Source organism: Vulpes vulpes, chromosome 7 (assembly GCF_048418805.1).
Source record: "Vulpes vulpes isolate BD-2025 chromosome 7, VulVul3, whole genome shotgun sequence".
Lineage (NCBI taxonomy): Eukaryota > Metazoa > Chordata > Mammalia > Carnivora > Canidae > Vulpes > Vulpes vulpes.
This window is the reverse complement of record NC_132786.1, coordinates 9,540,552-9,566,160: the sequence shown is the minus strand read 5'-3', so window position 1 is coordinate 9,566,160 and position 25,609 is coordinate 9,540,552. Positions and strand designations below refer to the sequence as shown.

The following is a 25,609-nucleotide window of genomic DNA, read 5'->3' as shown; positions in this document are numbered from 1 at the left end:
CGGCAGAGCTGAGTGGTTGTGACAGAGACTGCTGTATGGCCACAAAGCCTAAGATATTTACTATCTGATATTTTAAAGAAGTTTGCTGACTCTGGTAAAAAGCACTGAGCAAGACACCTACTGTGTACTGTGGGGAAAATCGAGGAGGTGTGTCATGGTGACAAAGGGGTGGTTCAGGGTTTCGATGGGAGTGATTCTCTTATCAGCATCTATGGTCAGCATCTTCTTTAACAGGTCGATGAACTCCCGCCGGTCTGCCTTCTCCACCAACATGTCACTCCCTTCTAGATCTGTTGTCATGTTCACCTGGAGGGAAATCCAGACAGGTTACAAAAACCCCTGCTGTGTCCCCCTCCCCGGACTTCCTTTATCTCTGCCCAGGACTCTGTCCCTATCTCTCAGTTGCCCCTTCCCCATCCCCAGCAGGCTGTGGGTGCCCTGCTGCAGCCACTGCTGTGGGCTGTCACTGCCTACAGCCTGTGGCTGCTCCCTCCCCAGGAAAGGCAGAGGGAGGCCATGCGTGGGGAAGGCAGTGGGCCACTGATGATGCTTGCAAGTACAGAGAAGTAACAGGATGTGCACTGCTCCTGCTTCGATCAGCTAAGTTGAAATGTACCTCACATCACACCTCATTGAAAATAATCACAGGATGGAAAGACTTCTTCACCCTGGTTGCATAACAATGTGAATGGACTTGATAGCTGCTGAATTAGACACTTAAGAATGGTTAAAATGGTCAGTTTTATGCTATGCGTACATTGCCACAATCAAAAAACAGTAACTACACCCAAGTAGTAAAAACTGAAATGCCAAGAGGGTTATTTATTTAACCTGCAGAGGCCTATGTGGCCTCTTTGTACATGCACAGTGTATGTGTCCTCTGGCCGTGCCCTGAGTAAGGGCCAGAATTAATTTAGGCCCCGTGTCACTGGGCTTACCTCTGGCCAAGACAAGCTGAGTACCTGAACACAGGATATTTCTTCCAGGAGCAAGCCTATGACAGCTTTTGAAAGACTTGTTTTGTGGTGCTTTCTATTATTTTCCCAGGCATGCTCTGGAAAGCAATTTCAGTTTTCTCAGACAATCTAAGCTTCTAATCAACTGACAAGTATCCTTTACTCAGAATCATGACTTGGTTACACTCGCCTCAGTAAGAAGTGTGCTGAGTCGATAGCTTTACTTTGCATCGCTTTTAAGAAAAACTCTCTTTGGGTTGCCCTGATTTTAGACTAGTCTTTACACTAAAAATAGCTAAAGTTCTAGAATGTTCTCTGGGCACAAAGGTGAAAGCCTGTGGTCCCTCCAGTGAGCTGAGAGAGACTGACTGAAGTGGGTTGAACAGTGTGGCAGCAAAAGATACGTTTAAGTGCTAATCCTTGGTACCTGTGAATGTGACCTTATTTGGAAACAGGGCCTTTGCAGATGTCAATCAAGTGGAAATGAGGCCATACTGGAGCAGAGCTGGCCCCAAACCAATGACTGGTATCTTTATAAGAGAAAGAGGAGAGATTTGGTGCCCAGATAGGATGAAACTCAGGGATAAAGGCCACATGAAGAAGGATAAAGAGGTCAGGGTGATGTAGCTACATGTCGGGGAACACCCATGATGGCAGGGGCCAGCAGACACTGGGGCTGGGGCTGGGCCTGTTTCTCTCTAGAGCCTTCAGAGGGAGTATGGCCCAGGGTACTTGAATGTCGAACTTCTAGCTTCTTGCACTGTGAGAGAATAGATGCTGTCTTAAGCCACCCAGTTTGTAGTGTTTGTTACAGCAGCCAGAGGGAATTAATACACTGAGTTCATGGACATGAGACTCAAATGTGCTAATGAGTTTGAATTCTTATGAAAACATCACTAAGATTGGCCAGTACCTTTTTTTTTTTTTTTTTAAACAAATGGGAACCAATAAACTGAAGCTATTTTGAAAGAGCTGGTGTAAAGTTTTGAAAATGTTCCACCAACCCAATGGTATTCTTACTAAGAGTGCATAGCATTGTTCAAGGTCAAGGTCAAGCACCACAAATGAGTAATGTGAATTTCTACCTGCCATCTTATGTTATGCGGGAAGTCTTGCTGTGCTTGGTTTGTAAAGGGCTAACATTGCATACTCACCCATGGGGCTTACCTGGGCCATGTCATCTAAACAGTTGAATATGTACTTTCTTGCTTCTTTCGACTTAATCCCCGTCTCTGCTTCATGGTCATCTGGTGTCTGGTCAAAAGAGGCAAAAGCTGATTGATTGATCATGTGAATCATTTCCTTGTCACTGTGACTAAAACCCTGGAGCTTTTGCTTCTCATGAAGGGTCCTTTCCCCACCTTTCAGAGGACACTTTGATTCCTTTTAAAGTGACCTGCTCCTTAATTACTTTCTTTGTTCATCCTCCACACTAACTCATCTCTCTTCTTTCCTTCCCACAAACACCTGTCAGAGGCCCACTCTCAATCAGATCCAGAGAGTTCCCACAAGATAGGCCACATCCTGATAAGCCTTCATTCTCCCTGAGTTTAAGCAGAGGCCTTTTCTGCATGGTTTTATAAATTTATTTTTTATTTATTTATTTATTTATTTATTTATTTATTTATTTATTTATTTATGATAGTCACAGAGAGAGAGAGAGAGAGGCAGAGACACAGGCAGAGGGAGAAGCAGGCTCCATGCACCGGGAGCCCGACGTGGGATTCGATCCCGGGTCTCCAGGATCGCGCCCTGGGCCAAAGGCAGGCGCCAAACCGCTGCGCTACCCAGGGATCCCCGGTTTTATAAATTTAAGTTTTATTTTATTTCTCAAACTCTCATGCAGATAGCTCTCACTGCATGCCAGGCACTATTCTAAAGCACATGAGCTCATTCACTATACTTCACAACCATTCCAGGTTGGATGATGACCAATGCATATCCTAGAGGGAGAAAGAGGAATGGCAAGCTTAAGGAGTTTGTCAAGGCTGCATGACCAGGGAGCAGCAGCTGGCCCCAGTGTCTGCCTGGGGCCGAGGCATGTACATTTGGTGGTCTTGGTCTAGGAAGCTGCTATCTCCAATTACTACAAGGTTTCTAGACGCATCCACGGATCATAGGTAATTAATCCTCAAAATCTCACTCAAGGATGGCATACCTGGAGTCACTAGTCTCCAGGCTCTGCTATCCCAGGAAGAGCTGGACAAGTAGGCATAAACTAAGTAAACATAAACCACCTATGTCATAAAAATGAACCCTGTCCCTGCCTGGTCTCACCCTCTTCCACCCAGAACTCTTTTTTTACTGGGCCTGACCTAGAGCTGCTCACTCTCATAGTTGCCAAATGCCAGCCCTCTCATCAATAGCCTTGGAGTGCTTGCTTAGCTCTCAAATCTCTTTTCTAGATCTGCAACTACTGGCCACACTTTATCTTTAAATCATATCTGTGGTTTATGTAAAAAACAAAGCAAAACAAAACAAAAACAAAAAAAATCCCAACAAACAAACCCCACCCACTCTCTTGCAAAAAAAGAAACACCTAAAATGAACATAAACAAACTTAAGACTTGCATTATTTTCTCCTTCCCAGGAAAATACATAGATTTTAATTATTAGGCACAGATCAAAGTGAAAGCAAAATATGTTTCCGTTAAAGTAAAACCACCCAAGAATTTACGGTGTGCAGTGGTGCGCTATACCACCTGTCGGCTGGGACAAACAGATCCCTCCCTAGAGCCATGTGGTTGGGGCTGTTTTCTTTGCTTGGAAGACCCTCTTCATCCTTTAGGGTCCAGCTCAAATGTTCCTCCCTGACCCTCTGCCACAGGCAATATTCAAGGCCCCACATTCTGTCCTACCAGGAATGTGGGGACTTGTGACAGCAGGGGGTAGGTGGGAATGGGTGGGTTGGGGGGAGAACTTGGGCTCACCACATGTGTCCAGGCTCAGTTTGGGTTAGGAGCTCCTTAAAGGTGGTGGTTCATTTCTCTCTCCAGCACAAACCCAAGAAGTCATCATGGTTTTTACTGTGATTAAATCCCAGGAGTTTAGCCACCAGAACTTGGGATTTGAGCTTCATGGGCAGCAGGCCAAACAAAGTGGGGCTTTTGAACATTCAAATTCATCCAATCCCATGTATCAAAACGATCACCCCCTCTCCCATGCTGGCTGAATCAATGCGAAATCCAGGATCGACGTGCTGATGGCAATAGCTCCCCATTAATCAGATGGTGCCCTTCCTCCCTAAGTGTCGGGTGTTGGTGAGGAATGCAGGGGATGTTCTTCCTACCTTCAGCCTCCACAAGGGATACGGTGAGTCTGTGTCACGGTTGAAAAACCTAGTTGTCTTTGTCCCTGCGCTTAATAAATATTCAGCTGGCAAACCCTGTGTTTGTGAAATATACCGAATCTGCAAGAAAAGATGAGAATGAGGTCAGGGTGTTTCCTGTCACTGTACATATGGTGTACTAACGGCTCTAGCGCCTTTTAGAAAAATGACAATTTTATAGGGAAAGACAGAAGTAAGAGAAGAAAAAGGGGAAAGAAAGGAATAAGAAAAGCACTGTTACAAGAAGCAAGGTTTGAGAGACAAGGAAACACCTATTACCCCATCCACGTGTCATGTTATAAAGGAAGTGCTTCTTGTGAACGCCTGAGCTACGTGGACCCACCTGATCGTACTCGGAAGCTCCTGGATAGAGCGGCCAGCCCAGGAACAGCTCAGCAATGACACAGCCCAGGGACCACATATCAATTGCCTCGCAAAATGGTAAACCAAGGATGATCTCAGGAGCCCTGAAAAGGAAGAATGGGAGAAATCATTAGCAATTTGGAAGGGAGGACAGCTACTTCTATATGAACTCTACATAAAATCCTGTCTTTCAAATCCAGGGTGCCATTACTGTTTCCCTCTAGAGGACCTATGGTTCTTGCACTGTGTGGGAGTGATTCCCCCTGGTCTTGGGCCTGGTGCTCCCCATCAGCAGGGAGTATGGTCAGACGGCTGGCTGAGATAAAGGGTGGATCTAGAACAGGGAGTCACATCCATCAACTTCATTACCATTACACTCCAACCAGATGAGCTAATAACCACTTTAGAGAGACCCAGGGGTTATCTTTTGTAACTGAAAACCCAGAAAACCCATCTTTAGAGAGTGCCTGGTTTTTACAAAGGAATTCTGAAATGCAGACGTTCTACTTTCAGCAATACAGAAGACAAGTTGCCTCTACCCAGAACAAGGGGATCAATCCAATACCCATTAAGCCAATGATCCGTCCTCTAAGGAGTCTGAATCACACTTTTATAAGGAAACGCTATTTTTTTTTTTTATCATCAGCTTCTAAAAAGTTGGGCTCCTAAAAAGTCCTCTAATATTGTTATTATAGAACCCTGTTCATGAATCCAGTCTGGATACCAGTCAGAACTCCATTCTAAACCCATTTCCAACTGCAGGACTACGTCCCTTCAAATGAGAGGCAGGGTTATATGCCGGAACTTCGGAAGGAAACCACCTAAATTCAAAGAGAAATTTTCACATGTAGTTAGTAATGAAAACCAAGGAGACCACAGAGTGCATTTTCTTTTCTGAGAATGTGTCATGATTAAGGAGGGGTACATTTTGGAGAAAACCAGGTTCAAAGTATGAGGTATGAACACAGCTTTAAAAACTGTGGCTCAAGGCGCTCTGCTGATAATGAAATGCATTAGCCCAGCTTCTGTTTTCTCTGTAAATTTCCCACTTGATTAAGCAATGCCAGAGGACGCCACTCTCCTCCCCTTTCCGGAGCCTGGAGTGGGAGCAGTGGGAGCTGGGCAACTGCACCGTCTGGGTTATCTTCACCCAGCTAGCACGGGAGGAGGGAGCAAGAGTGTGGTCAAAACATCTCCACTTGTTGCGGAGCTTCGAGCTGGATTCTCCCCACTTAAAAAGCATCTCCCCACTTTGCTCTTTTAAATTTGCTCTCATGGCTAATCTTTTTTCCTCCAGGTAAGAGCATTGAAAAACAAACAAACAAACAAACAAACAAAACCCAACATGTTTTGTAACAAAGTCTTGATTTTTCAGAAGTAAAAGGGAGTCTCCTCATTTCTTAGAGCTGGAGATTCCTCCGCACTGCTGCCAGGTGCTTCTAGAGTGCCACAGTCCTCAGTCTGCACTCACTACATTCTTTTGCCAGAGTCCAAGGCTGGGTGGGTCTTCCCAGGCGTGGTAGGAGGGAGTTAATGTGTGTGTGTGTGTGTGTGTTTGTGTGTGTGTGTTGGGGGGGCAAGCTGCCATTGGCTCTACTTAAATGGTCTTCCCTGTCCCCTCCCTGCTGGCATCTTCAGCTGCCAGGGTTGTGCCTGGCATTTCAGCCTCTCGTAGGTTTTGCTGACATGGGACGCTGCTCTTGCCCTCTGGCGCTGGTGCACTGGGGATGCCAGAGGTTCTTTTAGGATCTGTCCCTGCTGGACTGTCCTGTGCCATGGGGCCTTCAATCCCACAGCGGCCTGGGTCACTGTGTCTAGGGTTGCCGCCACACACCAGGGCTTTCCAGAGTCACCCAGAAGTCCCCTGCCAGTCATCTGCGTTGCAATGAGGGATGCCGTAAACTGATGAGATTACTGCAGGTTGCCTCTAGCAATGGGGTCAGAGCCTGCCTGCTTTTCTGTCCTCTCTGTTCCAGAGCGTCTCATGGGCAGACTCAGGTCTGTCCTCGGGGGATGAGCTCCTGTCCTGGTTCCTGTGAAGCTCCCCCCAGCAGGCTGCGGCTGCAGGATCCAGCATCTCCGCCCCTGTCTCCATACTCCTGCGACCTGGGCTTTTGCCCCTCATAGCTTCCAGGTTGGGTCTTAGGAACATGCAGGGCTCGTCTCATGGGATCATCTCTGGACTTGACCATGGGGCTGACCTTCCTAAAGGTCGTGTGGAGTCTGGAAACCCACTCCCAGATTCTGTTCCCTGAGGACACACAAGACAGGTGCAGAGGGCACTTCAGTGACATTCTCTGGCAAGAAACACCAGATGTGGGTTTCGTCAACTGATGTTACGCACATAGGGCCTGTGAAGGCTGCTCTCGGTCCGTTTTCTATTAGAAAATGAAGCGGCAGCCGTTCATGGCACCAGGATATACACAGCAGAATATTTTTCTAGGTGTGGCCACAATGAAGAATGCTCGAGAATCAGGCTAGATGGTGGGGGGACCAAAGAACAGGAGGCACAGTCCTGTCCCCGAGGGGTCCCAGTACTGGGACGGCAGCAAGGAAGGCTGGACGCTACAGGGGTGTGCAACACAAACACGCAGACACAGAAACAGCTCATTCAAGCACAGACAGGCTCTGGATTTTCTCATTTAAAAACAAAACAGAAGACCAGAACAAAGCAAAGCGAACACAAAACCAAACCCTTCCTCCATCCCTTTGTGTCCCCGCGGCTGTTGCCTTGTTTCTCTGCACCCCCCAATCTCCAGGGCTGTCTCCTGCAGTTCCTCCGCTTGGCCCCCCATCTTCTCGCCCTCCTCCCACCCTCTGCCCCACTCAAGGGCAGTGCCTCTCCAGACCAGCACGGCCACGTGGTCACGTCACAGCCACTGGTCAACTTCTCAGCTCTGTGACCCAAGAGCCACACATCTTGACCACGGGCGACCCTCTGATCCTGTCCCCACTCTGAGACACAAGGCTGAGCTTTTCATGACACCACATGCTCCCGCATCTGTTCCGCCTCTCCGATTCTTCTGCTGGCCTGTCCTCCAGCCAACTGCTCTCTGATGGCAAAGCCCAGGACCCCTTGCCTCCTCTCTTTGTGCCCTTGTTCTAGGTAACTGTTATGGGGTGAAGGGTGTCAAATGCCAGAACAGACATGCTGAAGTCCTAATCCCTGATACCTGAGAGTGTGACGCTGTTTGGGGATGGGGTTACTGCAGATGTAATCGGTGAAGATTATGTCACGCTGGAGTAGGGTGAGCCCTGAAGCCAACAGGACAGGTGTCCTTACAAGAGGGAAATGGGGACACAGACGCAGCAGCGGGAGGACGGCCACGTGGGGACGGAGGCAGAGGGGGCAGTGATGCTGCCACCAGCCAAGGAGCGCTCGGGGCCACGGAAGCTGGAAGAGGCATGGAAGGATCCTCCCCGAATGGCTCCAGAAGGAGTGTGTCCCTGCTCACACCTCGATGTTAGACTAGTCACCAGGCCCGTGGGAGAGTCAATAGCTACTGTTCTGAGTCCTGCGATCTGCGGGGTGGTTCCCGCCACCCTAGGAAGCCGACAGCAATCGTGTCTGCTGCCACAGGTCTAGACTCCATTCAGATTTCCAAATGGCCCTCTCCACGTTTGCCTCGCCTCGGCTCCAGGTTTACGTGCTGACGGCCCAGCACCTCTGTGGGAATGACCCACGGTCGCCTCAAACTTGTATGTTTACAAGGGGCCTCTTCTCGTCAGCCTCCCCTTCCCAGTGCGCTCCTCCCTCCGTCCAGCTCGTGTCACTGAACCGACTCATGGCCCCGATGGCCCGCTGCTTGTGCTGGAACCCGGGACACTTTCTGGTTCCCTTCTGTCCCTTCATCCCCACCACCCGTCCATCCATGGGGCCGCCCCCGAGTATCTCGCAGACTGGTCCTTGATTCCCCAACTCTGGTGCCACCACACTGGCCCTGACCAACCCCCCCCGCCCCCCGTCTCACCTGGAGCCCCTCTCGGGTCTTCCCTTCCTCCTGGCCGCTCTCTGCACGGCTGCCAGCACGGCCGGGCCACCTCTCTCTCCCTTTGCTCTCAGGCCTGCAGAGGCTCCCCGCTGCACTCAGAGTGAGACCTAATTCCTTCCATGGCCCCCGGGGCCACTGCGATCGGGACCTTGCCCTGCTCTCCACTGTCATTTCAGTGACAACTTCTAGAAGACCCCAGCTCCTTCTGGACCTAGAGCCTCCATGCCATGTTGTGCTTCTGCCTTGAATGCTCCCTCCGCTGGTGCTCAGATGGCTGCCTCCCTCTCATCCTTCAAACCCCAGCTTAATTGTCACCGCCACAGACAGGCCTCCCTTGACACCAGTTAGTCTCTATCTCCAGTGCCATAAATGTCACTTTACAGCACTTCCCAATAACCTGCTTACTGTCTGTCTCCCCTGCTACGTCCACAGGGCAGCACAGTGCCTGGCATTTAGTAGCCATTCAATCAATCAGGATTTGGTGATTGAATAAACCTTTATTAAATATAAGAAAGTGCTAAAATATGTGAGTCAGGTGGAAAGTTCTAAGGCGGCCCAAAGCAAGGAGAGCAGAAGGGGTAAATCTTTGTGAGGGAATGGAAGCTTGGCTCAAGGGGCAGGATCCCACCCAAGGAAAGCAGGAAGCGTGGGAGCAGGGGGCCTGGAGAGGGCTCATGTGTGTGGGGTGCCGGCGGCAGGACTGGCCCCAGGGCCGGGGTTTGCAGGGGGCCCCAGGGTCCTGAAGGGGCTGTAAAGTCCTCCGAGCCCATCTCTTCTTAACTCTCTTGGAAGCTGGCACCGCCCTCAGCAACCAGGGATCCCAGCAAACTTGTGCCTCTTCAACTCAGGCCTCTACTCTAACACCATACTGGTCTCTTGTCTTTGGTTCCAACCTTTTCCCAAACGACCCCCAAACTCTCCCTCTTTCTGAATTCTCCTGCACACGTGATACCCTGATCCCATCTCTGCAATTGCCTGTCCCGTCCTGGCCTCCTTCCCCCTCAAACACACGCTACCCACCTTCTCCTGTCCTGGCCACACCAGGGGATGAACTCATGAACACCAATAACCAGCCTGATCCCAATACAGATGAGCCAAGCAACTACTGTTCTAAACACATGTTTGCATACCTGCCCCCATTAAGCCTTCTGGGGGACAGGGTCTCGTCTGTGTCTCACGTGCCCCATAAATGCCTGCTCAACACCCAGGCCATGAGCCCTCGGGTAAGGAATGTGCTTTCCCACCCAGCTCTAGTAATCCTCGGCGGACTGGAGACCCTTCTGCTGTGATCTCACACCTGCCTTGTTCCCTGTTCTGCTGGTCCATAAGGCTCTGAGCCCAGACAAGTTTAAAGTCAAGCCTAAAATCTGTTTCTTTTTGTTCAGCACACCTGAGGCACGTCTGACAATTGCTCAGGCTCATTTACTCCTGACTGAAGTGAAAATCATTCTCACCAGTGGTTAGTCTGAGCGAGAAGTTGGCTCCAGCTCCACTTATTCACTCACTTACTCGAAGATCCAAACTGCCATTTCCTAAGTGTCTGCTATGTATCATGCACTGTGCTGAAGATGGAGAAATAAATAAACCGGACCCCATGGCTCCTCCAAGAGTTCACTGTCTAGCTGCAGGTGAGAGCATGCCAACGGCTAACATACAACGTGCCAAGTGCATGCCCAGTGCATGAAGGGGGGATGGCCAGGGGGTGGGGAGGCAAAGTAGGGAGGGCTTCTTGGGAGAAGTCTGAGCTGAGTCTTGGTAAGTGTGGACAGGCGGGGTGGGGGTGGGGGGCTCCAGGGCACAGGGCAGGTGAGTGCATGCCCCACCTCCACCCCGTCCCCATGTCACCGCTGTGTCTGCAGCACTGAGCACAGTGCCTGAGCGTGGTAGGTGCTCCCTACACGTTTGGAAGGAACCTTTCTGTTTCAACCCCACACCCTTAGTGGGCAGCAGTTTCCCCTGAAGCTGGCACCATCTCCTTGGCAACATGCCCTATGACAAGAGGCACACTACTTGGCCTTTCAAAATTTACATACTTAAAAACAACAAAAAAACCCCATTCTGGTGTCTTCCATGGGGGCTGTTTCTGTTTTCAGTTCCATAGCAGGTAAGACTGCTGGCTTGGGAACTGGGCTTTTCCCATTGGGCTCCAAATCACCCAGGTTCTGTTACTGACTCATCCTTCGTTTGCCACCCCACGGAATCATCTTACACAGTCTCCTCATTGCTATTTTGGGACATCAAAAATACTTTAAACATACACAAAGTGTCAGACAAAATTTGCACCTAAGAAAGAGGGAGATTGTTCCTTTCCAACATTCCCATGGCAAGACACAGAAAATTCTATTTTTCTATAGAAAGATAATAAACAACTGTCATTTTCGACAAATCAATTATTGAAGCTTTGGTATTTCACTCCATTAGCTTTTCTAATAGCACAGCGAGCTGATAGGGTATTCCCAGATCACGTCCAGACCATGGGACCCGGTGAGGGAAGTGACCCCAACAGAGGTGTGGAGATCACACAAGTTGAGTGGGAAATGACCCCCACTTGCAAGTGGAAGTCCAGTGCCGGGGGTTCTAGCTGTGTGCCTCGACTTCCTGAAGCTGGTAGAAGGCTGAAATTAAACAAAGCACCAGAAGGGACACATCTAGCAGAGGGCCTGGCATAGAGCAGGCAATCAAGACATTAAATCACTTCTCTGTGATAAGTCTGTGTCCTAGCAATCGAATAAAGAGCATCCTTTTCCCTCATTTTAATTTTTTAAAAAGATTTTATTTATTTATTCATGAGATACCCATATACAGAGAGAGAGAGAGGCAGAGACACAGGCAGAGGGAGAAGCAGGCCTCATGCAGGGAGCCCGACGTGGGACTCGATCCCTGGTCTCCAGGATCAGGTCCTGGGCCGAAGGCGGCACTAAACCGCTGAGCCACCCGGGCTGCCCTTTTCCCTCATTTTTAAAGCTCACTTTTGGGATGCCGGGGTGGCTCAGAGGTTCTGCGTCTGCCTTTGGTGCAGGGCGTGATCCTGGAGTTGCAGGATCGAGTCCTGCATCAGGCTCCCTGCATGGAGCCTGCTTCTCCCTCTGCCTGTGTCTCTGCCTCTCTCTGTGTCTCTCATGAATAAATAAAATCTTAAAAAAAAAATAAAGCCGACTTTCTTCCTTATAAGTGAAATATTAGGAAAACTGTTTAAATATATTAAAGCACATATATTAAATATTCTCGTTTCATTTATTTCTATAAAAGGACAAAGATTAATACAAGCAACAGCCAAAAACCTACCACCTAGCTTTAGGAAGAAAACTGCCTATCCACAAGCTTCTTGCTTCCCCTTGGCATGGGAGATGCTCTCCTAAGCCTTCATTCCCCTTCACGGTATAATCTCTCGCTCACCTGGCCTCTCTGGCCAACTGGATGACCAGAGTTGATGTCTCGATCATTTTCACGCTGCACCAGGAAAACAAGTGCAAGGTTCACGGCCACTCCCAACTTGGGCAATAAATCTGCAATGCTAATCAGAGAGCACAGAAAGAACTGTGCATTTCTGGAAAAATGTTACTCAATTTCTCAGAGTTTTTATTTCACCATTTATAAAATGTGATTATTAATCTCTCTTTTTTTCCTCTCGTGTCTCTACAGCAGCGTATGAAGATAAATGATGGTCGGTAGAATTATAAAGCAGTTTGAACTCCTTGGAACCAAGACACTCTATTAGTCCATGGTATTTTATAATCACTGATATTATAAGGTGTACTTGAATTGAACTGCAGTGAAAAAGCCCATTCCCACAAATATATGTAGATTGAAAGTAACCTCAGTATGGCTGGGGCAGAAGCAATCAAAATGTAAAATTGTATTTCAGATGGGTTGTTCAATCTTATGTTTCCACTGCAAATATAAGGGGACTCGGAAATGCTGACATGAGCTCTGAGCCACTATTTTGTGCTGGTGACCCGAGGTGGCAGGCAAGGGGTCACATCAAAGCAACACAGGACCAGAGAAATAGCAGAAATCTGAGGACTGGAAGAAGGCTATTTTACAGAAATTGAATCACAAAGCTCGAGGGATCTGCACACAAGAGAGCCAACACGGTGAGTGCAGGGGAGCACGCGAGGGCAGCCAGATGGAGGGAGATTATATCCTCTGGTCACCAGTGGGTCGCTAGGAAAATGGGGAGCAGCACCCCTGAAAGATGCTTTCATACCAGTCCCCAGGGGACCCAGGAAAGTCCAGTGGAGAGCTAACTGGTGATCGAGGCCTGGCGAATCTAGGGCCAAGCTGGGATTTGATTTTGAGAAAGATACAGCTTCCTTGGTGAATAGGACATGTGAAAGATAGAGCTTTGTCTTTGACTGGGGTGCTGGTGGGTGAGAAAGACAAAGGGACTGAGGGAAGGTGCTTCAGGGATGAGCCACAGGGTGAGGATGACCAGAAGCTCACCTGTTGAGTTAGCTTGTACTCAGCCAAGGTGATGAGGACTCTGTCCTTGTGGTGGCCCGACCAAACACAGGGGACCTTAAGATTTCTAGACACACTCCACAGAAGTAGTTCTGCCCTGTAATAAGCTGAGGACGGCACTGTGGTGGAGGGCGGCCGAGGGAGCAAGGTTCTCACTCTAAAAGGAGAGCTAGGAAAGACGCCCCAATCATGCCTGTGGGCACGTCCAGCTCAATGATACACATGCGGCAAAATCACTACACAGATGTTCTAGAAGTTCGACCTCAGGCGAAACTGCTGATGTCCATAACACTGTGTTCTGATGGAGATCATTTCAAGACCCTCACCAGTGATTCTGTTCTGATTGAATGTCTCCAGCTATCATCAGTAGAAATGCTCAAGACACTAGAACGATTCATCACATCCATATGGAAGGCTGACTGTAATAACCACGGTTTGGTCTAGATGTTGTCATCATTCTCGTGCCACACTTGGACAATCTCCCAAAGGAAGCTGGCTTCTTTGATTCAACTGACCATTTCCAGTGTAATGCTGGAATCAGAGTGATGGTTTTTTGATCTGTACGGGCAATGAACATCTTGGCTTGGAATGAGATTTTCCTGATGTACACTAAATACATACATATACAGTTGACCCTTGAAAAAAATGGGGTCGGGGCACCAACTCCCGCTCCATCAAGCAGTTGAAAATCCACATATAACTGGACTCCCCCAAAACTTAACTACTAAGAGTCTATTGTTGACTGAAGCCTTATAACATAGAGTTGATAACATTTGTATGTTATGTGTATATACTGTATTTTTACAATAAAATAAGCTAGAGAAAAGAAAATGTTATTAAGAAAATTATAAGGAAGAAGCAAATATATTCACAGTACCGAATTGTATTTATTAAAAAACAAAACAAAGCGAAAACCAAAGCCTGCATATGAGAGGACCATGCAGTACAAACCCATGTTATTCAAGGGTCAACTATGTTCTCTACCCCATTCCACCCCCCACACTGATCCTTGTGTCCTGGTACTGCTTCATCCCTGCAAAGTGCAGCACCAAAATCTAACTTTCTTGCTTACATACTAGAAGAAAAGGTTGGATCTGGAACTTAATCCCCAAAGGCTTCTAATGATGCTGGAATAAATTCGAAACCAGTTCTCAGATGTCTGTAGTATATTCTGAAGGCAGCCTCTAAATTCCTTCTAAATTTCAATGAGAAATGTTCCTAGGAAGAAATCAGCTTGGACCCCACCATGGGTCATTTCAAAGATACTCACACTGCCTTGTAATTCCTTACCCTGCTGACAGGCGTTGTGTCTCCTTTGCCCGTAACCCCCAGTCTGGTCTGTAGTGCCTTGACTGTGAAGCCAAGGGTCGCTGGACGAGGCCTGGTCTTGCATCCCACACCCTACAGGACTATAACATCATCAGGTTTTATGCTTTCCCTTTTTGCCAAAGTATATGGTCAGTAAATGTCTGTGTAAGTGCCCCTCAGCCAGGGAAAGAGAATCAGAGGTTTCTGCATGTATCTACATATAACGATCTTTTCACTCATATACTGCTCTGGGTTCTTTTTTCAAGTCTTTTTTATTAAATTATTTTTTATTGTGTAAGATAAGACACATACAAAGGAGTGCACAAGGCAAAAACATATAGCTCACCGACTTATCAGACAGCAATGACTAGTGTCCCTACCAGCCAGGTGAAGTCACAGAGCACAGTCAACACTGCAAAGCCCCTGCGTATTCCCTCCCATGCGTCATCCCCTCTCCGCCTGCACTGGCCCCATGCTGCCCCTGCATCGGTGGGCAGCGTGGCCCCCAGGCCTCAGGATGCTGGTGCCCAAACGGCTACGGGGAGTTCCAGCTCAGGCTCCCAGGGCTCAGCACAAAGACCCAGAGCTGGGAAGATGACAGAGCTGACTCAGAGAGAAAGGAGACAAAGCCTCAGACGGTCTTTAGAGTTCCTTTTGTTGATTGTTTTTCTTCTGCTTTGTTGCTCGTCTGTTGACTAAAACTGAGGGCTGCACTGTGCATTTAGAGCTTCCCTGGGGAGCCTGCCCATACTCCAGTCCCGCTGCCACCTGCTGCCACCTTTCAGCATCCGGAAGCTGCTCCTCTTTTCTCTGCACTGGGAGGGAATTTGGAATTTCAACTTCTGTGGATCAATTGTAAATGCAGCACCTTCACTTGATTCAGAGAGGTGATACGTTACCCACCAGTGGAGTGAGAACGAGGATGTCAGGCCAGGGGGTAAAAGGCTGGCCTCGTTCACACTAATCAATCAATTCAAGGCTCTCCCTCTACCCCAGATAAAAGCATACAAAGAAGGTAATATTACTTACTTATGTGCAACTTTACTGATTTAAATGTCAGGAAAACATTTGGTTAATATTTAGCTTCAGCTGGCTCATAGTGAGTCCTCCAAGATGTTTATTGGATGAACAAATGAACCCACACGGGCCTGAAGAATCCTGATGCTTTCCTGCTAGGGGGTCTCTGGGCCTGGATGAGAGAGGCCCAGGGGTTCACAACTCTTAGCGAGTGAACTGCATGTAACAAGGACAAGGCTCATCCTTAGCACATTTCCTTTCCTTACGGCACCATGTGATCATGTGGCGCGTGGGGCTAAATCACAAGGCATTCTTTACAGCTAATGGCCGAGGAGAAGACACAGGGACTGAAGAGGGAGACCTGCTCCTTCTCTGAAAGGGAGATGTGTTCAGTGTCACCAACTGAGACACAGCAATTCAGAGAGCAGAAGCTGGAGACCTGAGATATGAGAGAGAATCCACTGCGTAAAGATGCCAAACACATCCTGGAGGGACAATTTCCACCATGCCAACAGGGATACTCCTATAACGTCAGAAGAGGCCTCCTTCCCGGTGCAGCACTTTGGGGAGAGGATTACCGAGAAAGAGGAGCTGACACCTGCTAACGCAGCTGGCCTAAGCCAGTTTTCATACAAGGACAGGAGCCGTTCTGGCCTATGCAGCAGGTTCCAACCCAGGGAGTACAGGACGTGTCCTGTCCGCAAGCACGCAGGTGTGAGCGGGGCCAGAGGGGCCAGGTGGAGGAGGCAGGCCTTGCTCCCAGGGGAAGCGCCTTGCCAGGAGACCAAACCCACAGAGGAGGACAGAGGTGAAGCTTTCACCTAATTCTAGGGCAGGAAACACCAGTGGACTTAACCACAGCCTGTTAGGACCTGCCACTGTCGGGACAAGGGAGGGAGCTCCCATGGAGGCTGGCTGGTTGTTCCAGCAGGATTTTTGCCAAAAAGAAATGGGCATAAATTTTAGGTCTCCAGCCAAGGGCAAAAACCTTCCAACACTCAACTTTTCCTAAGGGAGCTGAAACAAAACCAACCAAACAAAGCTCAAGTTTGCTTTCTGGTGTTTGGGTCACCAAGGAAAAAAACACAAAGCTGGCTCGCTCCAGCTTACACTAGGGGGTGCTGAAGCGCAGCAGACACATGCTCTGAAAGGCAGGGGAACCTTCAACCCCAGGGGCCCTGGAGGGATGGAACCCACTCCACCCCCTACCCCCCGGGGTGGGCCCTGGACCTCACAGAAATGCACAGCCAGCTGTAGAGTGGAGTACAGAAGATGTTCCTGTCGGTGGAAGGGGAGTGAGCATCCCCCCAGACCAAGACAGCACTGCCCTATCTTCCCATAAACTGCTCTTCTCACCCTAACAATAGGGCCTCTTTGTAATCCCCGGAGCCGGGACTCTCCTACATGCCTGGGAAATGGAGCACCCTTCAATCAAAGAGATTAAAACGTTCATTTTGCTCTCTTGCGCACCAAACACTACTCCAGCCAAATGGGCTAACCAGCGCCTGGAATTGGGGAGATGCCGAGGGAGCAAGTGGAACTCAGGGCGCAGAGTGAAAAGAAAGGAAGGAGGGAGGGAGGGAGGGGCTAAGGTAGAACCATCCAGATGCTTCAGAGGGGTCAGGATGGGGCCCCCCCGCACCCCGGTGCTCCCACTTTGCCTCTTTGGAAAGCACCTGTTCTGGCTACCCTCTCGGAAGCCTTCCAGGCTCTCGGCTGGAATGTGCCTCCTCCAGGAGCCGTCCTGCTCTGTCTTCCCACGGCACACCCCGGTGCCCGTTCAGTTCAGCTCTTCCACCCCGAGCTTGCACGACTGCTGGGATTTTTTAAAACCAGCTTCTCAATGTGACTGGAAGCATCCTGAAGCAGCGGATGTGTTATTGATCTCTGTGGGCCTCTCAGCACCCAGCAGAGTCCTGGCTGTCTTGCTTTACACTCAGGAGCTGGAAGATGTTGTGGCTTCGTGCTTTTACCCCCTACTGCCAAGCACGAGGTGAGAACAAAGTAAATGCTCAATATGCGATGCTTGCTGACCTGGACTGATTATCTGAGGCAGAAATGAAAACAGGGATGCTTACTCTTTGCCTGTTCGTTCATGTACGTATGGGCTTTAAGGTAGGAGAAGGGGTAGGGAGCAAGCAGCTTTTTTGAGGTCTTCTCTGACAACTGGGATTTCCGTGGGGGAAACCTGAACAGAAACCGATAAAGCTCTATTGGTTTTTAACGGGAGAAGCCTGGCATAGGAAGTTTTGGATCTTTAAAATACATACAAGCGGAGGAGTGGTGGGTGAAAAGGAGAAACTATCTATCTGGAGACGAAGAAAGAAATAGCCAGAGAAAATGGGAAGAACGGGGGTAGCTAGGGAGATTTTTTTTTAATATTCAACTAAAAAAGCCCACGGGCAATTAAGTGGATGCTTGAAAAGAATGGCAGTGAGGACGGGTGTGAAGAGTGCAGTTTCTTTTTTGCTGAAGAACAGAAGTTCTGAACTATCACTTACAGTCACCGAGTGAGTGCCTGCTTGTCATGCTCGCCTCTGTGGAGCGTCAGCTCTGTAAGTAGGTCTAGGTGTGTATGCATTTAGGCCTGCCCTGGATTCCCCCATGAGATCAGAAGTTCCTTGAGGAGAAAGAACCTATATTTGCCTCCTTAGGCGGGTGGTGCCTCTGCACACAGCAGGTGTGCAATCAGCATTAACCAACTAAACGGACCTAACCAAATTCTGTCCCCAGTTTGAAAGGCTCTGACACAGAACTGTCTAGTTCCTTTTCATTTGGCCTCAAAAGATTTGTTTTTTCAAGAAACAAAACAACCGCAAATACCCCAAACATTCAAGTCTAGAATTCAAGTGCAAGGCTAAGTGAAACTCTTCTGCTGCCTCTTTAACGATGCTTATTTGTGTGAAAATCAGACAGAAATTGTCCTTCTTTCTCTCTTCTGGGGTTCTCTGACTTCACAGAGGCTGACAGAGTTCAGCTGAACCTAGAGCCCAAAGTTACGGGACATCACCGGGACTCAGAGTGCAGACCAGGAAATCGATGGTGGTAGAGGGAAGGGAGGAGGGCACAACGCCGAGGGTTTCAGGCTGCAAAGAGGGAAAAAAGGACGCATGACACACATTCCCCAGGCCCGGTATTCCTTTTCTCCTAGGATTGCACTGATGGCTGAAATGCGAATGAGCATCATTCCTGCATGCTCGCTGACATCTGGTTAAAATGACGATTCTGCAAGTGGGAGCTTGCGGTCCGTCGCTGGCTCTGTCATCTTCCTACCAAACAGCCATGTGCTGCACACTTGCCAGTCCACCTGCACCATTACCAAAGACCATTCTCAGGAGCGTCCTGCTTGGCCGGGGAGGGGTGGGGGCAGAGGGAGCGAAAGGATGCTGCAGGACGATTTTCCTTCCCTGTACACACTGTGTTCAATAAGGACAAATATTTGTGTAGCCTCTGTGTTTACCGTTAATACTGGGACAAAGTAATTAGCAGCTAGACGATTCTTTGGGAAGCAGCAAAGCATGGGGGTGGGGGGAAGCAAAGCTCCAAACGGAAGAACAGAAATGCCAAAAGCTGGCATCTGAAGGTATTATTCAAAAACAATATGGGAAAAAGGCAGAACTGTATTTCCTCTGTTCTTCTAAGGGGAAGTTCAGAAAAAGGTCAGAAAGAGAACAATGCCGGCCATCTATCACGGCAGCCTCTAACCTAGAAAGGTTACTTAGCACGCTGCAGCCTCATTGCTCAATTCTGTAATTACTACCCCCCCTTGCGCAGATCGCACACCACCTCGGCCTTATGAATTATACATTTCATTTCCATTTGCCAACGCCCCGACTCGATGACCACTGTCAAGGCGAAGTGGGTGGGGCTTGGGGGGGCCGGTGACGCCAGACCCCTCCCCAGGTGCACACGCCAATGCCGCACAGCCCTGCAGCCCCCGGGCACGCTCCTGGATTTGCCTGTGTTGACCTTCAATTCCCAGCCTCAGGTTTTGTTTATTGAACAAATAAGCACTAGCTACCAGTGGGGATTTTCCTCGGGGAAATCATGTCAGGGCACCTTTCCTTCCCCATAACATTTTCATTCAGGTGAAATCTGGTTACAATGAATATTAAGGGTGGTTCTTGAAGAAGGCAAAGGTAACGTGCAGCCTGGTGTGTGTGTGTGTGTGTGTGTGTGCGTGCACGTGTGCAAGTCCCAGCAGCGCCCACTCAGTCCTGCTGTTTGAGTTGGGGTGGGAGGCTGGAAAGGAGGTGCCAGAAATAGATCCCCCGACAGGAACTGGAGTAACCCCTCTCTCTGTCTGCAGCTTCTGATTAACTGGCGCCCCCTCCTACTAATTCAGAGGGCCCCGGGGAATCTCTGGGGGCTATTTGTCTTCACAAATGCTATTAATATATCAAAGGGGTCCTACTCTTTATTCAGGATGCTATTTCTTGGGGATTTTCCTTTCAAATCCTTAAAAAACATTAGGTTCAGTAGAGAAGTGTCATCTCAGGCAACCGAGAGAATATGAGAACAAGGAATACCCCGTGAAGCAGACAGAGGTAAGCAATAATTGAAAGGGTTTCCTTGAAAAGCAGCTGGTACACCTGAATCTATCACTCTAAGAGGTGATACAGGTAGGTTTTGAGAATTATTTTTTAAAAAATGATATGACATATTTAGAGAAGACAATTCTAAGATGGGCTATAAAAATAGGATATTTAGGGGCCCCTGGACAGCTCAGTCGGTTCAATGTCTTCCATGGGCTCAGGTCATGATCCCAGGGTCCTCAGATAGAACCCCGCATCCGGCTCCCTGCTCAGGGGGGGAGCCTGCTTCTCCCTCTCCCTCTGTCCCTCCTCCATCCTCCCCGCTCATGCTCTCTTGGGCGAGAACGTGCACTCTCTCTCTCAAATAAATAAAATCTTTTTTTTTTTTAAAGGATATTTAATTTCTGAGGCTGATTTCAAGAACACGATAGTGAATGGGATGACTATGAGGTACGGATCACTATGATATAATCGTTATTCCCCTATGTTTTCTGAAAAACTACTCTCAGTGTTGGATCATTTGTTTAAAAAGGATCTACTGGGGGGGAGAGTGTATGGAGCCAGCCTCCACGATGGCTCCCAGTGATGCTCACCCTCTGGTATTTTCACCGTCCTCCTGTGGTCTCCTCCAACACTGAACATTTGCAGAAATGATGACATGCAACATGTGAGATGAGGTCATAAAGGACGCGGCGGCTGTGCACACCCTGCTCTCTCTTGGATCACTGGCTCTGGGTGAAGCCAGTGCCATGCTGTAAGGACACTCACTCAAGCACTCCCATGCAGATGCCCACATGGCAAGGAACAGAGGCCTCCTGGCAGCCACCAGCGCGGCCGGCGAGCCATGAGCGTGAACCACCGTCTCCCAGGAGAACTTCAACAGAGCTGTCCAGCCAAGTTGCTGCCGAGTTCCTGGCCCATAGAAACCGTGAAGGAATACGTGTCTATTGTGTGAAGCCACTGAGTTTTGAGGTCATTTGTTGCACAGCCACAGGTGATGCCCAAGTGTGGGTGCACCTCTAAGGGAGGACAGGGCACAGAAAGGAAGTTGGGGACTCATTCTCTCCTCAAGCCTTACTTGAGCATCTGCCCGGCCCCCAACATTGTAGCAGATACTCTCTTTGGTCCCTTCCCTGCAGCAGCAGAGGCTCTGGATGGGAATTAATTAAACGGCCCCTAAAACGGTTGGTGGCATAACAGAAGTGATGTGAGAGGGGGGTTTTCAAGTACCCACAGGCAGCAAGGCTGGAAGGGATGGGACCAAGCTTCCAAACGACCCTCCCACAGAAAAGTATCCAACAGAAAGCTGGAAGCTGTTTGGCCCGCAAAAGATTTAACATTTTTTCTGAATTAGTTATTAACATTTAGAAATCAGGTGACGTTTCCTAAAAGCCTGGATTCTCAGCTTCTCCTGAAAATCCAAAGCCCTGGTGAACTCTGTGCTCCGCATTTGTGCTTGGCAACAATTTGCCCAGGCTGACCAGTGCTGCCCCTGCCACCCCCTCGCCAGCTCACTGCCGGTACCTTCCCGGCTCTATGGGCCCCTGATTTTGAGAGCCCAACAGAGAGGCAGAGGCAGGAAGACAAGTGGAGGAGCGAGGCAAAAATTACTGTTTGAGCAGTGTCCTAGGGGCTTCTGTGGGATAAAAAAACTAGTTTTCTCTTATTAAACTACCCCAGAAGCAAGGGACACCTTAGAACTTGTGAGGACTGTGAAACAATTCCACTTTACATTAAACAGCATGAACTTTAATAGGAGAGATCCCACATTAAGTTTGTGCAATGTTTGTTTATGAAGGTCTTCATTATGGAAGACCTCAGCGGAGAGGAAGTGCAATGCCGGAGTCCCACTTTGCTGATCTGGCTTTCCACTCTCACAATAATTTACAATAACAGAAGAAAGGAAGGCTCTGGCGCCGTAACTCAGTGAATATCTGCTGGATTCTCCCCTCCTACGAGATACAATAATATACCCTTTTTGGCCTTCTCCCAACTCTCCATTTGAAACAGGATTATAATCAGTTTTCAAAGTGGCTTACTCAGGAATTAACTAGCCAACCACTGGATAACGGATTCTTGAACAATTCTATATGGTCCTTTGCAAATTTTTAGAAGAGGAATGTAATGTTAACAGCATCGTGTTCCTGATATCCTCCCTAAATAGTCAAGTGCTGGTTGGGAGGAGGATGGGGGGCCCTTCTGCTTGCTGAAAATGCTGCCCTGGGTGGTTTCAGATGAGAGAGTAGGGGCAAGACACTCTGCCTGCTTCCTTACCCCCACCCAGCGCTCAGGGACCATTACTGAGTGATTATGTAATAAACTTAATCCCCAGTATTTACTGAGCTCCTAGTGTGTCCAAGACTCTGCTAGAGGGTGATACAAAGCCATGGCTTCTGTTCTCAAGAAGCTCAGCATCTGGTGTTGGCGTATAGAAGAGGATTGCAGATGGAAGTAACATAGGACAGCAATCGCTGCCTTTCTGTCAACAAATATTTACTGAGCATCTACTATATGCTGGTCGCTTGGTATTTGGTTATTAACAAAAAAGATGGTTTCTGTCCTCACAGAGCTTAAACTCTGTTTCTTTTCTTTCTTTTTCTTTTTTTAAAGAGGGAGGGAGGTAGAGAGAGGGAGAGAGAGAGGGGGAGAGGAGCAGAGGGAGAGAGAATCCTAAGCAGGCTCCATGTCCAGTGGGGAGCCTGACGCAGGGCTCTATCTCATGACCCTTCGATCATGACCTGAGCCAAAACCCAGAGTCGGATGCTTCACCGACTGGGCCACCCATGCGCCCCTGGAGCTTAAACTCTAGTGGACTGTGGTGGACTCCATGCTACAGGGGGAGAATTCCAGGAGGCAGGCCTTCAGAAGGCCATCGGGGATACGCAGACTTTAGCGAGTCCTGAGAAGGGCCAGGGCCTGCAGGCCGGGGGACAGTGTCAGGAAAGGCACAGAGACAGAACACCGGGAATGTTCAAGAGAACAAGAAAAGGACATGACAGGCTTAGCCTGTATGAGTAAGGGGCAGAGGCCACCAGGGCATTAAATACTACTACTGTACTTCCTGTGCCCCGGCCTGGAGGTAAGACAATGAGCTATTCTTTGATTCTTTCGCTCAGAAAGTGCAGACACAAGGGCATTTGTCTCTCAACATGAGTAACTGGAAAATGCAATGCTAGGAACTGTTAAGTGCTGTGACATGGTCAGTGGGTTTAGGGATTTTATGGGACGAGTCACACCTCCCCATCGCCACACGCAGACCTAGGGGAGGGAGGCCCCCGCTGGAGATGGGCCACTGGGAGCTGATGGGCAAGCAAAGGACAGAAGCTTCCAGAGCTTCAAGAAGCACAGTCTGGGACCTCTGACCCAGGGTCTCCAACTTCTCTGCTGCCTCAGCAAAGCCTCCCCACCTGTACAATGTTTCATCCTTTCCAAAGGCAGGTGGGAAGCAAACGACGCCTCCTGGCCCCCAACACCGCATCTTTATTAACACAGAGACAGTTTTATCTGTGTGCCGCCTGGTGTGTTGAATGGCAAAAAAAGTAAAACGGGGTCCCGATGGTGCAGGGACCCAGTGGGCCCACAATCATACGCGTTTAATAGCATGGGACACACACGCTGCTGCACAAATGAGGTGCTCCAGGTCCAACATTAAAAACACATCTTTGGAACGGCCTTTGCATTTAGGAAGCAGAGGCGTCCTCGCCGCACCTCTGCAGCAGTCGAGGCTTCACTGAGCCCGTCGCCAGGCCCCTGGGCCTGCCCTGTGACAGCACCCAGCGCTGTCTTCCCGGAGGAGGGAGTGGTGGGCGAGGGCGGAGAGCCCACGCAGGAAGGACCAGGCCGCCGCCGCCGCCGATCCTTACAAGGCCAGCAAAAGACTGGTTTTTAAAAAAAGCCTGCTCCTTCTGATGTTCCTGGTAATATCAACTCTCCAACCACTCCTGAGATCACCCACCCGATATTTATTTTGGGGAACAGCTTAAATCAAGGAAAAAAAGCTATTAATAAGTTAAACAAAAGCTGTTGAAGGGAATTCCTGTGAGTGGGCGGCTGAATAGGGTGATTTCTGAAGTCCTTGCCAACACCGTGATTCTAGGATTCTAGCAATGCTTTCCTCTGATCCCAGGCAATCGTGGATTCACAGGCAACAAAGAGCAATGGAAACGAATTCATCTGCATAAGGGATGTCATGACCAGGGAGGAAGTCCCTTGGATAAAGACGTGCCTGCAGGAACGAGGGTCCTAAGCCCGGAACTGAGGTGCGCAGGGGCGAATCCAAGGGCCCATGGGGGCACAGGGAATGGCACTGACCAGGTGTAGCTAAGGGAGTTACGAGAGATGCAAACCAGGGAACTCGGAGGGAACTACTGAGAAGGGAAACAAATCACGAGCAAACAAAGCAATTTATGATACATAAACCGATCTTGGCCTCTCCTTTGGAATGATTAAGCCATAAGTGCAGTGCAAAGGAGGTTCCTGGGGACGTTGTGGGGAGACCCCAAGTGAGAGCTTTCTGCTGGAGGGAAGGCGGCCGCCAGCAGTGGTCCGGGCGCTGAAGACACGGGGCGGAGGTCTTACCCACACTGCAGGGGAGTCCTGCCCTCCTCCTCCTTTTCTCCTTCCTTTTTTTTTTTTTTTTTTAAAGATTTTTAAAAAATTTATTCATGAGAGGCACAGACACAGGCAGAGGGAGAAGCAGGCTCCATGCAGGGAGCGCAACGTGGGACTCGATCCCGGGTCTCCAGGATCACGCCTTGGGCTGAAGGCAGGTGCTAAACTGCTGAGCCACCCCGGCTGCCCCTCTTTCCTTCTTAAACGGCACTGCCCGCCCCACCTTCCCTTCCTTACTGCTCTCTCCTCTCCCACCGACAGACGCTTGTCCCGACGTCTACACACCCTTCCTTCAGTTCCAAAGCAACTCACAAATCCAATCTAAAGATACTTTAGACTTGTATTTTAGAAACACAACTGGTAACTGATGATGATCCTAAAGAAGGGGTGCTCTCCGGACAAGGAGGCCCACTCTAAGGGAAGGAGAGGAACCGCTTTCATGCACTGCACCTGCCCTCCCACCGAGCGGCTCCCCTGGCCTCCTCCTCCTCTTCCTTCTCCACCTCCTCTTCTTCTTCCTCAGTTCCCATCCTGTGCTTCCTCCTCTCCCTTTGATGACGGACCCTGATGATCTCCAACCACTGTCAAAATCCCCTTTGGTCTATGTGTTTTCCTGGACCTCAAATGATTTCTCCCCTCCTCCTCTTCCCGGTGCTGGCTCTGGCTCCTCTGCCTTGTCTTGCTTCCTTACCCTGCGCCCCCCCCCCCAGGCCCCCATCTGGGACCCACCCGTTCACTGCCGGGGGTCAACAGCCAGCCAGCTGCACGCCGGGCCCCACTTTCTCCTTGGGCTCTTCGTCTGTAATCTCAAAGCCTTAGTCCCTATTTGGATGCCTCAGATTGATCTATCACCTCCCCTCCTCCAAAACGGGGTTCCTTTCTAAGCCACCCCATTTATCGAGACAGAACCACTTTTCCTTCATCTCCAAAGCAAGGCCCTCAGGAGTTCACTCCCTTCCTCAAGAACCAATTTGCTTATCATGTGAAACCCAAATTCTAATGGTTTCCCAGGCTGCAGAGCAGCCATTCCTATCTCTT

The 25,609-nt window shown here is 49.2% G+C and overlaps 1 protein-coding gene across 15 annotated transcripts in view; it reads right to left on the bottom strand.

Annotated features, from left to right (window-relative positions):
* HIPK2 (homeodomain interacting protein kinase 2) overlaps positions 1-25,609 on the bottom strand; it is a 195,666-nt gene that overhangs the window by 63,838 nt on the left and 106,219 nt on the right. For all 15 annotated transcript variants that reach the window (XR_012002448.1, XR_012002449.1, XR_012002446.1 and 12 more), the window contains 4 exons: positions 4,628-4,751; positions 4,246-4,365; positions 2,124-2,210; positions 122-306 (listed from right to left, as the gene is read on the bottom strand). Coding sequence is in view for 10 of the 15 variants with exons in the window: in XM_025982134.2 (XP_025837919.2) it covers positions 122-306; positions 2,124-2,210; positions 4,246-4,365; positions 4,628-4,751 (516 nt within the window). In the remaining 5 variants the exon portion in view is untranslated. The remainder of the gene's footprint in view (positions 1-121; positions 307-2,123; positions 2,211-4,245; positions 4,366-4,627; positions 4,752-25,609) is intronic.